This window comes from Sarcophilus harrisii, chromosome 3, assembly GCF_902635505.1.
Source record: "Sarcophilus harrisii chromosome 3, mSarHar1.11, whole genome shotgun sequence".
Classification (NCBI taxonomy): domain Eukaryota; kingdom Metazoa; phylum Chordata; class Mammalia; order Dasyuromorphia; family Dasyuridae; genus Sarcophilus; species Sarcophilus harrisii.
Window position 1 is genome coordinate 15,054,884 of NC_045428.1, and position 16,373 is coordinate 15,071,256.

Sequence of the window (16,373 nt, forward strand, 5' to 3'; positions counted from 1 at the left end):
AGAGAAAACTAAAAAAAACCCTTAAGGTAGAAAGAAAAACAATTATGATGAGTTGGAAAGGGAAGATTCCCACCATCCACCCACCCAAGGAAACCAGTATAGATGCATAGAGAAGTCTTTTTAAAAGAAGCATTGACTATGGGAAGCAAGAACAGGTAGTAGGAATGAATACAAAATGTCAAAGGTAGCCTATAATGTCAAAGGTACAATGCTCAGAATGATGTCAGAAAATCCAGGGACAATAAAAAGGGGAGTTTAGGACATGGAAAAGAAGAGGAAAGAGGATGGTATATTTATGGTATAACACAAAAAAAAATAGAGCTGGCCAACTCCAGGATTTCTTTTGTTAGTTTGTTTTTTTCCTCTCAAAATGGTGGTCTTTGGATTGGAAAAAAAAACAGAACAAAAGTGGCTAATGGAGCTATGATAACTAAGAGGTGTAAAGCTGCCATCCATGAGGCAAAGTTATTTCACCAAAATGAACTATACTTTACATTAATGAAACTATAATAGAGAATATAACTGAGCCATTGTCGGTGACCTTTGAAAGTTGATGAAGAACTAGAGAAACAGCATCAGAAAATGCAAATACCCCATTGTTCAGATATGGAGAGAATGTGGCCTCTGCAAATGACAGGTCAGTGAGATCAGCTGTAATTTCTGGCAAAATTTGTTAGTATATTGTGAATTAATCAATTACCCAATATTTATTAGCGGCCTACTATGTGCCAGACATTGTGTCAAGCTCTGGGGTTACAAAATAGTTCCTGCTTACAAGAAGCTGATAATTTAATAGATTGTTAAAAAAAAAAAAAAAAAAAGATGTTGGGTGAATCTTTAGAAAAGGAAACTAATCACAAAAAACCAACATGGTTTGAGTAAGAACAGGTCCTGCCAGAGTAAATTCTCCCTTCACTTCCTCCTCCCTTCCCAGCCCCATTTTTAACAGGTATAACAAACTGCTAGATCAAGCAACTTCTTTATCATTGTCCATGATTTTAGTAAAGTGTTTAAAAAAAGATGGATATGTTCTTTTGAGAATGACCAGGATGTGAGCAGACAATATAATATAATATGGTTTAATAGATTGCAAAATGGTGGAATGGAAGGATCCAAAGAGTCATCATTAATAGAAGGTCTCCAGGATTCCCCAGGGATCTGTCCTTGGTCCTGTTTTGTTTAACATTGTTATAGATAGTTTGATTAAAGATGTAGGTCCCATCCTAATCAAATATTCAAATGATGAAAAAAACTGGGAAGAATCAAAATGATCTTAACTGACTAAAAGGTTTGACTACATATAATTGGAGAAAGGGAATACCTTATAAGTAGGCTTAAAATAAAACCTCAATGTGTTAGTACAAGCTGGGTGAAGTATGAAGGCACGGCCAGGAAATCTGAACCGAATCTCAGTATTTCAGTGGACTACAAGCTTCGTAGAAGTCAACAATGTGACAGGGCAGCTAGGAAAGTTTGAACTAAAACAAAAAATTGTTCTTCACTGATGAGTCCTGGGGTTCAGCACAAGTAAATCAATAGTCCCGCTGTATGTGGCCTGAGTTGTGTTCTGTTCTGAGTAGCAAATTTTAGGAAGAATATTGAAATAGAAAAGGTTCAGAGGAGAGTGATCAGGAAGATGAAGGACCTCAATATTATGCAATATCTGCATTGGAAAAGATGCACTAAATACATATTTTAAAGGAGTCAGGATAATTAGCCTGGAGAAGAGAAAACCTAGACAGGCTGAAAATGGAGAGGAGGGAATCCAGGGAGAGAGGGACTGTCTACAAATGTTGGAAGGACTATCCCATGGATTATGCACAACCAGGAGTAAATTAGAGAAAGTTTTAAAGACTCAGGTTTAGGCTTAATAAGAAAAAACTTTCCAACAATGGCAGGTATCCACATTGGGAGATAATGGGTGGCACTTCTCTAGAGATATAAAAGTACACATAGAGACTCTGTAAGATGGGTGCCCCACAGCCTTCAATGCTAATAAATACAATTAATAAGATTCTGTGCACCCTGCTACTTTTATCAGGGAAGGATGCCTCTTTGAGTTAGAGAATCAATTAATCTATCAAAGACATAGACATCCACACTTCCTAGACTCCACTCTACAACCAATCAAGTAAAGGTGAAAATTCAGTCCAGATTGAATGAGAGCAATGATATCATCCAGGAAATGTGTTCTTGTTGGTTGAAGACAGTCATTCTGATTCAGTCTTCCTCAGCATCTTGACCAGAGGGTGACCTCATAAACTCTGACAGGTCAGAATCCATGGCTTTCCCTTCACTGGAAGTATAGCAGTGGCTGAAGGCCAGATCAAGGGCAGGCAATGAGGAAAAGCAGCTTCTCAGATGGATAAGCTCACCAGTCTTCCGAGACCAGCTGAGAATTATTATCCTATTACAAAAATCTCCACTGTCGTTCTTTTTAAAAATTCTTGGGTGCTTTAAACACATGGTAATTTCATTGGGACTCCCTAAAGGGAAAACATAATTTCCATTGCCTAGGAGCCATAGGTTACCCTTTGACTGCATGTGATTTCTAAAGCTGAATTCACTCTCCCCAGGGACCTTGTGTGTCCAAAGGGAGTGTGTGGCAAACACTTTTAGGAAGAATGTTTTTGTGACATGCTATAGGATGTCCTATAGCATCTTAGTAAATACACTTTTCTTTTTTTTTAATTTTACTGTTTTTTTTTTATTTCGCTGAAATATTTTCAAATTCGCCCTTTTATTTTCAAAGCACATGCATGGATAATTTTTCAACATTCACCCTTGCAAACAAACCTTGTGTTCCAAATTTTCCCCTCCTTCTCCCCACCCCCTCCTCTAGATGGCAAATAATCCAATATATGTTAAACATATTAAAAACATATATGTTAAATTCAATATATGTATACATAGTAAATAACCTTTTCTAAAAGCCAGTTCAATCTGGCTGGTGGAAGTTAGAAGCACTTTACATGGGGTTCACGGGCTAGAGTCATTTTTCAAAACCACCAAATGTGATACTTGAGTGACCTTGAAAGAAGTTGTCGGTCAAATTATTGAGTCCCATCCTGCCAAGTAAAAGCTGTGGAAAAGAGCCTCAGAAGGAGAGGTTTCTATAACTTGTTGGGGACATTGTTGTGGGATCTTTCTTTTCAAGTACGGAGATTCATTCCAAATTTGAGGTTCTGTGATTTTTTTTAATTTTGTGATTCTGAGGTTTTGTGGGGTTTTTCTCTCTGCTATTCTCTGATTCTCTGATTTAGGGATTCTATGATTCTGTGCCCCCCTTTTGAGAAATTTCTCTCCTACTCATTGAATTTCAGGTGATAATGATTGCCTATAAAGCAGTCCTGGCTCTTCTAAAGGCAAAAAGTGTCTCCCCTGGTAAACAGGGAGCCAAAGAGTCTGGAGCTTGAAGGGACCTCTGCCACATCCTATTCATGCATTGTTTTGATTGGGTTTTGAGTAAAACACCAAGTAATTCCCAATTAGGTCAAATGTAACGGTACCTCCCTCGTGGCCCACTGGTGAGGTAGGCTGGGTGGTGACAAGACAATAGCCTACATTCAGCTCTCAGGGGGACCACAACCTTCCCTTCTCTGCTCTTCAATTTCCTCCCATGTAAAATGAGAGGGGTGGCCTGGAACCATACTGTCAAATTCTAATAGAGGTGGATTGACTTAGAAAACTTCAAGATAACATCTGTCTTCTGCTGCATTTTGACTTATTTTGTTCAATATTTCCCAATTACTCTTTAATTTAGTTCGGGAAACACTTGGGATTGTTGCGGCCTTTTGTGGCAGTCTGATACCTCTAGGATAATGGGCTCTTAGAGCCTTTCGAGCTCAAAATCTAAGAGCAAACTACTCTCATTTTGTGGAGGAAGAAATCAAGAGCCAGAGGATTTAATTAATTTTTTCAGAGTCACTATGGCAGTGTATTCTAAAGCTACAATTCAGATATATGGCCCCCGATTTCAAAATTCAAGGTTCTTTCCACTCCACTGAAGCCCCAACCTCCTTCCCAAGCATAAACCAACAAATCAATGGAACAGTCTTGGCTCAGTCCGCCTGGTCGGGGACATCTGGTGACTCACCACCTGTGCTCTCTCCCCACTGGTGCATTGCGGGATTTCTTGAGCTCCTAATAACATGAAAGTTTTCAGAGACTTTCTTGGGAACAATGGGAAATTACCATGACTAACTCAGAGTCATACCAGACTTGTCAGATGTGAGACTTGATCCCTTAATCCCTCTCTTTGTTTAGGATAATTAATTATATTTTAGGGGTGACTAGGTGGATAAAGCATTGGGCCTGGAATCAGACCCTTCTTCCTGAGTCCAAAACCAGCCTCATTTCCTCCTGTTTACCTCAGTTTTCTCATTTGTAAAATGAGCTGGAGAAGGAAATGGCAAACTGCAGTGTCTCTGCCAAGAAAAGCCCAAACTTATACACTGCTCTCAAGGCTTCCTGTGGGACTTGGAGAAATTCAAGCCTTCTCTGGGACTCAGAGAAAATGAAAGCTTTGGATTGAATAACTTCCAGGGTCCTTTCTAGCTTAAATTTTGAAATCCTATGAAACTAGACTCCTGTCTCCTCTGGGGAATAGCAGGTGAAGAGAAATGATTGCCAAGTAGCCCATTGGAAGAATAAAGTGAAAATTATTATTTTTCCTGTCTTCATGAAAACAGAATTGGAAGGAGCCATGGGAAAAGGAGGAAGACCTTCTATCTTTAATAAATATTCAAAGGCTCTTCCAAGGCCATCCATACCAGGGGACCTTCCTGTGGTCTGAGCTACCTCTCAATCTCCCTGAAGACCCATAAAATAAAGATAATAGTAAAAAAAAAAAAAAAGCCAGTCGAGCCTTATGAGGTTTATGATATACATTATCAAGCAAGCAAGAAATATAGCAACACGTATTAGCATCTACTTTCTGACAAGAGTGGGAGATGAAAAAAAAAATCAAATATTCTCTTTCATCAAGAAGCTAACATTATATTGAGGGATAAAATCTGTACACATTTAAGTCATATATATATATATATAAATTTATGTACATAGATACAGACATTATAAATAATTAGTATATGTCTTGCCCTCCAAATTCATAAGCTATTTAAGAAGTAAATGCAAAGTACTTGTAGATAAAAGGCACACACAACCAAAGGCAAGGGGGTCCTTACAAGCCAATGGTAGTGTTGCTACCCTTATTCCCATTATACAGATGAGAAAGCTGAGGTTAGGAAAGATTTCATGATTTGATCAAATCAGATAAATGTTTGTAAACTTTAAAACACCACATAAACACTAATAGTTGTTGTTTTGTTGTTGCTGTTATTGCTATTGCCAAAGGGTCGTACAACTAATAAGTGTCTGATTCAAACTCATCTTCCTGATTCTAGGTCCAGGACTCTCTCCATTTGGGCACACTACCTCTTTCACGTGATCCCTTTGTAATTTGTTCAGAGGCTTAAAGGATTTAGGACAGATGGAAGTTTTAAAATCTAGTGGAGATTAGTTTCTCAAAAAACAAAAACAAGCATTGAAGAGAATAATTAATATCCTTTAAACTTTGGGATTTGACGATTTAAAGATCCCCCAGAACTTAGAGGGCCCTTAAATGATCATGGTCCAACTCCCTCCTCTTACAGATGGGGAAACAAAGGCCCATCTTCTCTTCAAATTTTTGGGAAACCCCTCTATATTCTCATCTCTATAATCTGAATGCAGTATGTTCTTTTTCTTCTTTTAAGACAAAGGAAAGGACGAAATAAATAAAACTTTTAGGACCTTTTCAATCCTGCAGTTCTAGAATCTGAATCTAATTTTTAAGTGATATTGAGTGGGAGCTAGGAAAGTGATTTTTTTTTCTTTTTGCAATGCTACCCTCTTGTGGTCTCAATGATTAAAGCATATAGAAAATCCTTGACATGTACCATGGCAAAATAATACCAGGAAATCTGCTATGAGATGTTCAAAGGAGACCCTATTCACAGGATTGAAAGGGACTCCAGCTGTCTCCTAGTCCAACCCACACCAGGAAAGTAATCCCCACTCTGTTAATAGCTAATGTTATTAGAGACCTTTAAGGTTTAGAAAACACTTTATATAGTATCTCTTTTGATCTTCACAACATCAAGAGCTAAAGGGTCCTCAGAGGCCATTTAGTCTACCTCACTCACTTTACAAATATGGAAACTGAGGCTCGGGATAGGTAAGTATAGATCACACAGGTAGTTAAGGCTCAAAGGCAGTATCTGAGTCCAAATCTCCAATGTTTTTTCTACTGTCCCTGCTTTTGACCTCCTGGCTCATTGTCTAGCATTCACTTCCTGTGTTTCATTCCTGTTATAAAAAGCTTCTCCCTATAGGAATTCATCTCCGATGATATATGAACAATCATTAGGAAAAGAGACTTTTAAATGTGATGCTTCCATTGTTGTGTAGCATCTCAGAAAGAAAAAGGCTACTAAGAAAGGATGACACGGTATGGGGCAAAGTGGTGACTCTGACATCAAGAGTCATGAGTTCAATGTATACTTGTTTTGTATTTAATTTATACTTTAACATATTTAACATGTATTGGTCAACCTGCCATCTGGGGGAAGGAGGGGAAAAAATGGAACAAAAAGTTTCACAATTGTCAATGCTATAAAATTACCCATGCATATAACTTCTAAATAAAAAGCTATTTTTTAAAAAAAAATAATAAAAAAACAAAAAAACAAAAAAAAAGAGTCATGAGTTCAAATCCTGACTGATCATGGACAGTACCTCAATAAATCTCAGTTTCCTTTCTATACAATGAGACTCAAATGCTGCCTTTGACATTTATAATCCATGTAATCTTGGGTAATTTGCTGGACTTGCTTGGTCTCAGTTCGTCATCTGTAAGATGAAGGAAGCGTTAGACTAGATGAGCCTTCAAGGTCCCTTCGATCTCTGGACCTAAGATCCTATGGACTTGTTTATGGTTACACAGTCAGAGGCAAAATTTGAATCCCAGTCCTCTTGACTCCATCTAAATTGTCTCTTACCATATACCTAGTTGGTGTGTAACCAGTTAGATTTCCTTCACTAACCATCTATTTAGAACCTCAGTGTCTGCTGATTGATTGAATTTCCAGTCCTTGACAGTCCCCGAGTGCCCTGACATCATGGGAGCGTGATGTTTGTTTGACCTACTTTAAGACAAAATTCCAGCCCGGTTTGTGACTTGTAACCAAATTAGAAATGAGATTCCCCAAGGCCTCCAGGCCAGCAGGAGCCCATCCCATATGGCCGCTTGTCTGTGCTGAGCTCAGCAAAAGAATTTTAGGAAGTGAGTTCATTTTCCTACTTGGGAAGCATGGAATCAGCAGGCCCCGGCAAACCTAGACCACGTCCATCCGACAATTCCCAGTGAAATCAATTACTAGGAAGTTTTAGAGCAAAGCTTAGTTGGAGAAAACCAGAGTAGCACCTGACATGCCCTGCAGAGCGGGATGGAGACGGGAGCTTGTTCCACTCCACTGTCTACCATTTAGAAAAATCTCATTGAGTCCCAGTCACTGAATAGCCAGCATATTCAATAGTCACAGTATGGCTAAACACTTCCTGGCTGGGTGATCCTGGGCAAGTCACCCAATTGCCTCAGGGAAAAAAAAAAGAGTGTAGAATGAAATTGTTAAACATATGTGGGATCACAGAATCAATGGATTTCAGAGCTAGAAGGGACCCCACGAACAGAGATAGGTAGAGAGCTCTGGATCTGGAGTCAGGAGACCTAATTTTGAGTCTTGCCTCTGCTATATCCAACTGGATAACTTTGACCAAATTGCCCCAGGTCTGGAGGTGAGTCCCTGTTCCAACCTTTACTCTGGGATGTGACTGTAGACTGTGAAATAACTTATGGGATCAACTGGAATGAACAGGACATGAAAATACCATGCAATAGCAAGTTTCTGAGATTTGAAGATTTAAGGACCTTTCAAATGGATCCTTTCTCCAGAAACTGGCACGCTGAATTTCCATAAGGTTGAATTTTATAGCACTCGTGAGACTCTACTTGGCCAAGTCCAGGTCCAGTTTGTTTTTGAATCAACTCCAGAATGAAACAGAGGTACCTTTTCTAGCAAGATGGCCCAACTAGTTTTCATGTCGTATAACTTTCTTCAGAAAGAAAGAAAGCATATTACTTGAAATCCAAATGCAAGCCTTTTATCTGTACAAAAGTAGCTGATTTTGAAAAATTATGGCATTCTAAATCGGTACTTAGGTGATATTTTTGTAATGAAAACTATCATTACAGTGCTAGAGCTCCCAATGTAAATCTAATTGCATTATATTAAAGAGTACTGTATCGATTTGCCAAATTTTGTAATTTAACACAAACATAACCTGCCTTGATTCTGCATTTGCAGAAGTGTAGATGATTTAAAAGATGCTGAATCGTGGGCATATAATATTCACTTTGAAATCTGAAGAGGAGTCAAAATAAAAAATAAAGTTATTACCTGGATTTAAGAGCACTGAAAAATTTCAACTAACAACCATTTGCATCTTTTAAACACTTCACACAATGCTTAACTATACAGAAATTGCCCCGTGACTGAATCATGCGTCAATAATTGCTGAATAGTGATCCTAAATTCTTTCCTCCCTAGAATGCCTGGTACTAATTTCATTTTCTCCTTTTTAATGATATAGCCAGGGATTGTGGAAGGTTTTTGCCTAAACTATGTACACGTGTGTTGAGTAATCTTCACTAAACTTGCATCAAGGAGGAGGAGATGAAAAGGGAATTTGTAATTCTTACTGAAGAAGGCTCTCGGCCTCCAGGAGGAAAAGATCTTACATCCAAGTCTTCTATTGTATAGATCAGTGGTTCTCAAAGTATGGTCTAGAGAATCCTAGGGATCTCTGAAACCCTTTAAGAGGGTCTACAAATTCAAAAGTAGTTTTTATTTCCAATATGATAAATGTCTATAAATATAACCCAGATAAACAAAAACGATTTGGAGAGATCCTCAATAAGTTTTAATAGGATAAAGATACTGAAAACAAAAGTTTGAGAACCATTGGTATAGATGAAGAGCTCAAGGTCTGGAGAGAAAATGGGTATTGAGTGGCAAAGCCAGAATTGGGACCCAGGCCCTTTGACCACAAGGCTGAAGCTTCTTTGTAGATCGTCTCTTCATCGCCAGAGTCACCAGTAGAATAAAGTTGTTTAGCATATATGGGATCACAAAAGCAAGGGATTTGAGAGATGAAAGGGATCTCAAGAAACAGAGATAAGGAGAGAACTCTGGATTTGGAGTCAGAAGACCTAATTCTGCCTCTTGACTCTGGATAACTGATAAATTGTTCTATGCCCCAAGTCTGGAGGCGAGTTCCTGCTCCAAACTTTACTCTGGCGTGTGACTATGGACTGTGACGTAATCTCTCTGGAGGGCAGTTTTCATCTGTGTAAAAATGGACAAATAATATCCACACTAGTGTAAAGAAAGTATATTATAACTCTATAAAATCACGCATTCAATTCAATTCAGTTCAACAACATGTATTGGGCCACAATCTGTGTGCCATTGGTAAGAGTTGGGGATATAAAAGCAAAAAATGAAACAATTCCTATTCTTTAGAAGTTTCCTTTCTACTGGGGAGAACTAATTTACCATACATGGGTAAGTACATTCAGAATAAATAGTCATTTTAGATGAGAGCAACAGCAGGGGCCCCAGAGGGCTCCAGGACTTGTCTCCTTCCTGCTGGAGGTGCTTTGAAAGTTAAGCAGAGTTCGTTGACATATAAATGAGATGTAGTATTAGCACCATCATCTAGTCTTGGCAAATGTGAGCTTCTGTTTCTTCGTCTTCCATCTCTAAATACTCTCCTCCTGTGTACCTCCCAATAATTGCTTTATATTAGATTGTCTTCAAGCCATCAATCAATGTTATTTTATTAAACTTTTTTATTATTCCAGGATCTCCGATTTAGAGCAGGAAGTGATCTCAGAGACTACAGTTTTATTACATTAGTGGGGATGAAAGAAAAAGCAGCTTTGGTAACTCTGACACTTTGTTTGGGAAGAATTAGATCACATGGTGTGTACATGTGTTTGATCTTTTGCAGAAATTGTCCGAGCGATGACCCATGTGATAAACCAAGGAATGGCCATGTACTGGGGTACCTCCAGGTGGAGTGCTATGGAGATTATGGTAATTTGACTTCTTCTTTGAAAGCGCATCAAGTTTCTTTTTTAAAAATCTATTATTCTATACAAATCATCTACTGAAATCTAAATGATTTGTGTCTTCTATCTATGTGGAAACCCTCCTAGTGTGGGAATTCCCTCTGCCATCGCAGGAAACTCCATTCTATCTGACATAGTAAGTGGATGGGTCATTGCCTGAAGCACATAGAGGTTCAAAGACTGATTCACTTTAATTAACCAATGAGCGTCAAAGGACTTGGGTCTTTCTGAAACCAAGACCAGCGTTCTGTCCATTTTTATACATTGCCATCAAAATCAAGTTTAAAAGGTGAAAATGGCAACACCTCAAGCAGTTCATTCCTTCATGATTCAGCACCAGGGGAAGGTTCTTTTCTTTTCTTAAAGCTAATCTTATTACAGAGAACAAAATATAAAAGAGATCCCAGCATATGGGAAGCCTCGTCAGTCTGTCATGGCCAAATGCTGATAACAAGAACCATACCCAAGGATGATTGATCTTTGTTACTAGAAAGTTAATGGGAATATCAGGGTTCACCAGGTTTATGTTATGGGGTTATATGAGTTTTTTAAAAATAAGCATAAATGGTATGAAATAACAATGTTACTTAAGAATATCATTGTATGGGAGAGAAAAAACGGTCATTTTTAGCCAGTGATGTGTTTGTTATCCCTGAAAGAAAGAACTGTGTTTGGGGCAAGGAGATGGCGCAGTGGAAAGAGCACCAGCCCTGGCATCAGGAGGATCAAATCCAGCCTCAGATACTTAAAGACTCGCCAGCTATGTGACTTAACCCCAATTGTGTCGCCGAAAAAAGGATGAATCTTACAATTTTAGGAGAAGTCTTAAGTGTTGTCTATCTGATCTCGATTACTGTGACAACACATCTAGGGTCTTTGTTCAATCAAACAGGGAATATAGACTTGACAGGAGATCCACCTTGCTCATGATTTGGAGAATGGAAATGGCTTTTTCTGACCAGATCTAAAAAGATCCCTTGCCCTAAGTATAGAATATATGGTGCTGCTGCTACAGTATTTTTTTTTCAAAAGTTTGTTCATCCAGAAGCTCCATCAAACTCTTTCTTTCTCTCTATGTCTCTGTCTCTCTGACTCTGACTGTCTCTGTCTCTCTAAAGTTTCTGTCTCCATCTCTGTGTCTCTTTCTATTTCTGTGTCTCTTTCTATCTCTCTTTCCTGTGTGTATCTCTGTCTATCTCTCTGTCGTTCTGTCTCTCTGTAGCTCTCAGTTCTCTCTCTTTCTGTCTCTCTTTCTTTCTCTTTCCTATGTGTATCTCTGTCTTTCTGTCTCTCTGTATTTGTTTCTGTCACTCTCAGTTTGTTCTGTTTCTGACTCTCTGTCTCTTTCTGTCTCTGTCTCTCTTTCTCTCTGTCTCTCTCTCTCTCACACACACTCATATGTATTCACCTACATGCCCAATGTACCTATTCATACATACACATTGTGATTTTCTTAATGTCAGATACTCCATGTGGGGACATTCCCTCCACTAATAACAGAGATAGCCTTCTCTTCTGTAGCTCACAGTCCTACGGAATTTCCTGGGAAATGAGAGGCTCAGGGACCTCCCCAGGATCCAAGCCCAGATGAGTCAGAGGTGTAGCTAGCCCCAGTCTGTGTGACTCAAAGGCAGGGCCTCTGTACTTGGCCCCCTCGTGCAGGGTTCATCATCATCTAAGTCAGTGAGCATGCTGGAGGAGAGGTCCAGTTGTGGGAAGCAAATGAGAAGTTCTATTGAATGTTTCTCAGACTCCATTATAACTTAGATGGAGTCCTGGAGACTCTAAATTTCTGAATCCTTTTATACAAGAATTACCCCCAAAGGTTTTCTTTTTTTTTGAGGCAATTGGGGTTAAGTGACTTGCCCAGGGTCACACAGCTAGTAAGTGTTAAGTGTCTGAGGTCAAATTTGAACCCAAGACCTCCTGACTTCAGGGATAGTGCTCCACCACTGCACCAGCAAGCTGCCCCTAAGGCTTTTTTCTGTTCAATTCATGTGCCTTTTCCTTGCTTATGGCCTGGCATGCCGGGTCCAGCTAAAACACACATTGGAAAGAATCCTGGAGCTAACGCCAGAGTCCAGCTTCTGCTATTTATGACATGTTTCAATGACCTCAGTCAAGTTTTTTCACCTCCATGGATCTGTCACTTCTCTGTAGAATGAGGACTTTAGACTAGGTGCCTTTAAGATCCAACGCTAAGCTATAGTCCTTCTTCCCTCAGCATGATGTCTTCTTCCAGCCAGATGTTTAACGTTAACACTCCTATCCTGGGCAAATACCCTTGAAGTTTGGGGCCAATTATTGGCAAGTTTAAATTTCCATATAAATAGATATTAAACAAAATCTCACAAATTCTCAGAAATACACATAGAGGCTTAAATTAACATCATTCATATTAATGGCAATTTGATCTATCAATATTTCTGCTATTATTGACAATATTATTCGCTATTTAATTTAACTTTAACATTGTTGGCTATTAATACTGGCTATTTAGTCTATTTAGTCTATCAATATTATTGGTTATTTAATCTATCACTAATATTATTGCTATTTGATCCATCATTATTATTAGCTATTGTTAGATATTGATATAATTGGATATTTAACCTATCATTAATATTATTGGCTATTTCATCTGTTACTAACATTATTGGATATTAATATTGGCTACTTAATCTATCACTATTATTGTTTATCTAATCTATCACTAATATTATTGGATATTTGATCCATCGTTATTATTAGTTATCACTTATTGATATTATTGAATATTTAACCTATTATTAATATTATTGGCTATTTAATCCATCAATTTAACAAACACAAAAATGTATCTAAATAGTTCCACAATACACTTGAGTAAGAAAATTAATTCATGGCTACAGTTACCTCTAACCATGGTCTGCAAGCATGATCCTCCCATCCAGCTTTGTCAGTATGGCGCTCAAAACCTCTTCTCAAGCATTCTCTTCACATGTTTCATCTCAAGATAAAATTCAAACTCATTTCTCTCAAGAAAAGTCACTTTGTTCTCTCTGAAAGATGTCATTCAATGAAATCTCTCAAATAAAGAATTTCCCTTTGTTAATCCTTTCTGTCCTGAAACAATCTCTCTCCGTTATGAAAATAATATCCAGAGATGAAGGTTAAAAATGACTCTATTCCCTCTACTCTCTCTTCATCGTCTCTGTGGGAAGGAGTATTAAATACACTCTTATCCTGTAATCTTAACTATGGATAGATCAAGTACAAGCACATATCTCAGACAAGGTTGGACCCAATTAGACCCAAAGATGACTGGAAGGTAAAACAACTGAACTAGGTGGTGTTTATTATGTCAAGATCATGGTTGAAGATGAGGTTGTGTCCTCTTCCAGTACCATTAATTTTTTTTTTTAATTTGCCACATTGTCCTTTTATTATGGATTATGGGAGCCTCCCTTGACTCTCCATCCATATGCAGTTACTACATTTGTCAAGGAGACCCCCTTCTTTGGATTTTCCTAAACTGAACTTTAGACTTTCAGAAGTATGGTACATGACAAAAGGACTGACTCAAATCCTGCCTTCCGATCCTTGCTCCCTGAGTAACACGGAGAAAGTCACTTGAAATGTCTTTCCCTCCCCTAACCCTCAGTTTCTTAAAACACAAGATAAGGAAGTTGGACAAAAAAATACAGGCATCAATAAAATTTTATAAGTCCAAATACCCGAGGTTAAATACCCCCTAAAGTAATTCAATCTCTTCATTTCACCTGAAGCCCAAAGGAGTCAAATCCCTTGTCCATCATCAGGCAGTCTATCCTGCTTTAACATGAAAATAGGTTACAATTCTCGTTTCTTCTTTTTCTTCTTCTTTTTTTTCACAGGAAGCCTATTCTGTAGCAAGACAGTTTAACATGATTCCACCAGTATGTGAACAAGCCGAGTATCATCTTTTCCAAAGAGAGAAGGTGGAAGTACAATTACCGGAACTATATCACAAGATAGGTAATGTATAGAATGGAGTTTATTCATTCTCTCTCAGCCAAGAGAAAGTCTATAGTGTGGATACTCTATGTACATAAAAGAGGATTGCAAAAATACTTTCGTAATTATTCTTCATTAAGAATGCAGGTCACAAAATCCACCTGAGTCAAGGAGTTTCACAGGGATAAAGTAAGGCAAAATCTTGTCCCAAACAAGACATTTGTGTTGAAAGTAATCATCTTATTAATAACTCTGAACACAATTCCTTGCATGCAGGAGATATTTCATAAATGTTTCCCAAATTAGTGAGTGAACTCACTCTAAGTTATCAGACAACAGGCTAAAGTTTGTGTTTATTATAAATTAGAACATGATTGGATCCAACATCCAACTTATATAGATAGATATCTATCTATATCTATATAAGTTTTTACATGAGTTGAAGATTTTTTCACAGGGCCCAAAAAACCATGAATTTTTATATTTTTATATTAGAAAAACTGGAAGAAGCCATATCTGTAGATTTGGTACCTTACTATTTCCTCCTTAACAGTCTCTAGGTTTCATTCATATCCCTCAGTTCCTTCAACACTAATGTCAAAGACAACTCATACATGGACACTTCCATGATCCTTCCAGCTTCTGGGAGTTCCTTGCAAAATTAGTATGAGTTTCTTTTGTATTTAAAATTGTGCCTGATATCTTCCTCAATAGGATATAAGTTTCCTGAGGACAGGGATTTTCATTTTTGCCTTTGTTTTCCTGTATACAATAAAGTATCTGACACATACGAATTATTCAACAAATGCTAATTGATTGATTAATTGAGAGAGTTTCACAAATGATCAACTGAGTAGAAGATAGAAATTTTCCTAAGCACGAACTCTCCCACAAAACAATATTAGCTCCTAATAGAATATAAGCTTGATGGCCTTTTTTTTTAACTTGAGTTTTCCAGCCCCTAGAACAGCGCCTGGCACATAGTAGGTCTTCCTAAATACTTGCTAATTCATTGATTGCAATCAATAAAAATGGGAAAATGTAACCATTTTTGCATTTGAGAATCATATAAGATTCAATGAGCCAACAGATTCAAGCTAATAGATTTTTAAGCATTTTGTAAAAAGTGTACAAAATCTCTATAAAGAGATAAATTCATCTCAAGAACCTTATTCTCTATGTTAAAATCCATAGCTGTTGTTTGTTCTCAAAGAAGACCAGGACATCAATGAGGTGATTCCATGACTTGCAAGTGAATTAGATTAAAGTGAAGGAGGGCTGTGCAAGGTCACTTGCCTCACTTTCCTCTCCAGAGCTATCTGGGTCCAGTGGTCAGACACAGATCAGGACGACTGGAGATGGCCCTGGATGCCATGAGGAACCTTGGGCTTTTTAAGCTTCAACAGATATCAGTTTGACCAAGGCAACAGCCCATTTTGTGATTAAGGTTAAGTAGCAATTGAGATAAAGAATCTCCTCTTTTACCTAGATTTTACCCAGAAAATCTAAATAAATAATTATGGGAGAAAGTATTAGAAGTTGGAGGGAACATCAAAGGGCTTTATGTAGGAGGTGGTCTTTGATCTAAGTCTGGTCATTTTAATGAAAATTATCTGTTTGTGTTAGAGAGATTTGCCATAATGAAAATTAAATATCATATAAGGTTTTTGCTTTAAAAATATCCCATTTAAAGGTCCACACTTTTATTTATGTAAGCTCCATTTGCATTTATTTTTCCTCTAGGGGTTGGAGCAATGACCTGGTCTCCCCTCGCCTGTGGGATCATCTCAGGAAAATATGGCAACGGTGTGCCTGAAAGCTCCAGAGCATCCCTCAAGGTATTTCCTATGACTTTTATGAAGGAAACTTCTCTTTCAGTGGCCTAAGGGGAGGAAGAATCAAATGGTAGCTGACATTAGCTTTGCAGGTAGACAAGTGACATGCTAGCTTCTAAAACTGCTGGACATTTGTTCTCTTCTCTCATATCCCAGAATTCATCACTTTTCTGGTGATAGGTAAGGAGGGAAGTTTCTAGAGAAGCTTCCTCCAGCCCTGTGGACTATTTCTATGATAATTACCCCAACTCAGAGCTCAAGTTACAACAGAAACCTAGTCCTTAAGTCCAAGTGGGCCTTAAAGAACACTTGATCCATCCCTATTCAAA

The 16,373-nt window shown here is 38.1% G+C and overlaps 1 protein-coding gene across 1 annotated transcript in view; it reads left to right on the forward strand.

The window, feature by feature from the left end:
* The window catches only part of KCNAB1 (potassium voltage-gated channel subfamily A member regulatory beta subunit 1), a 315,195-nt gene that overhangs the window by 275,448 nt on the left and 23,374 nt on the right, over positions 1-16,373 (forward strand). Inside the window, exons 9-11 of the mRNA XM_003766209.2 lie at positions 10,114-10,199; positions 14,110-14,230; positions 15,953-16,047. Of these exons, the coding sequence (XP_003766257.1) occupies positions 10,114-10,199; positions 14,110-14,230; positions 15,953-16,047 (302 nt within the window). The remainder of the gene's footprint in view (positions 1-10,113; positions 10,200-14,109; positions 14,231-15,952; positions 16,048-16,373) is intronic.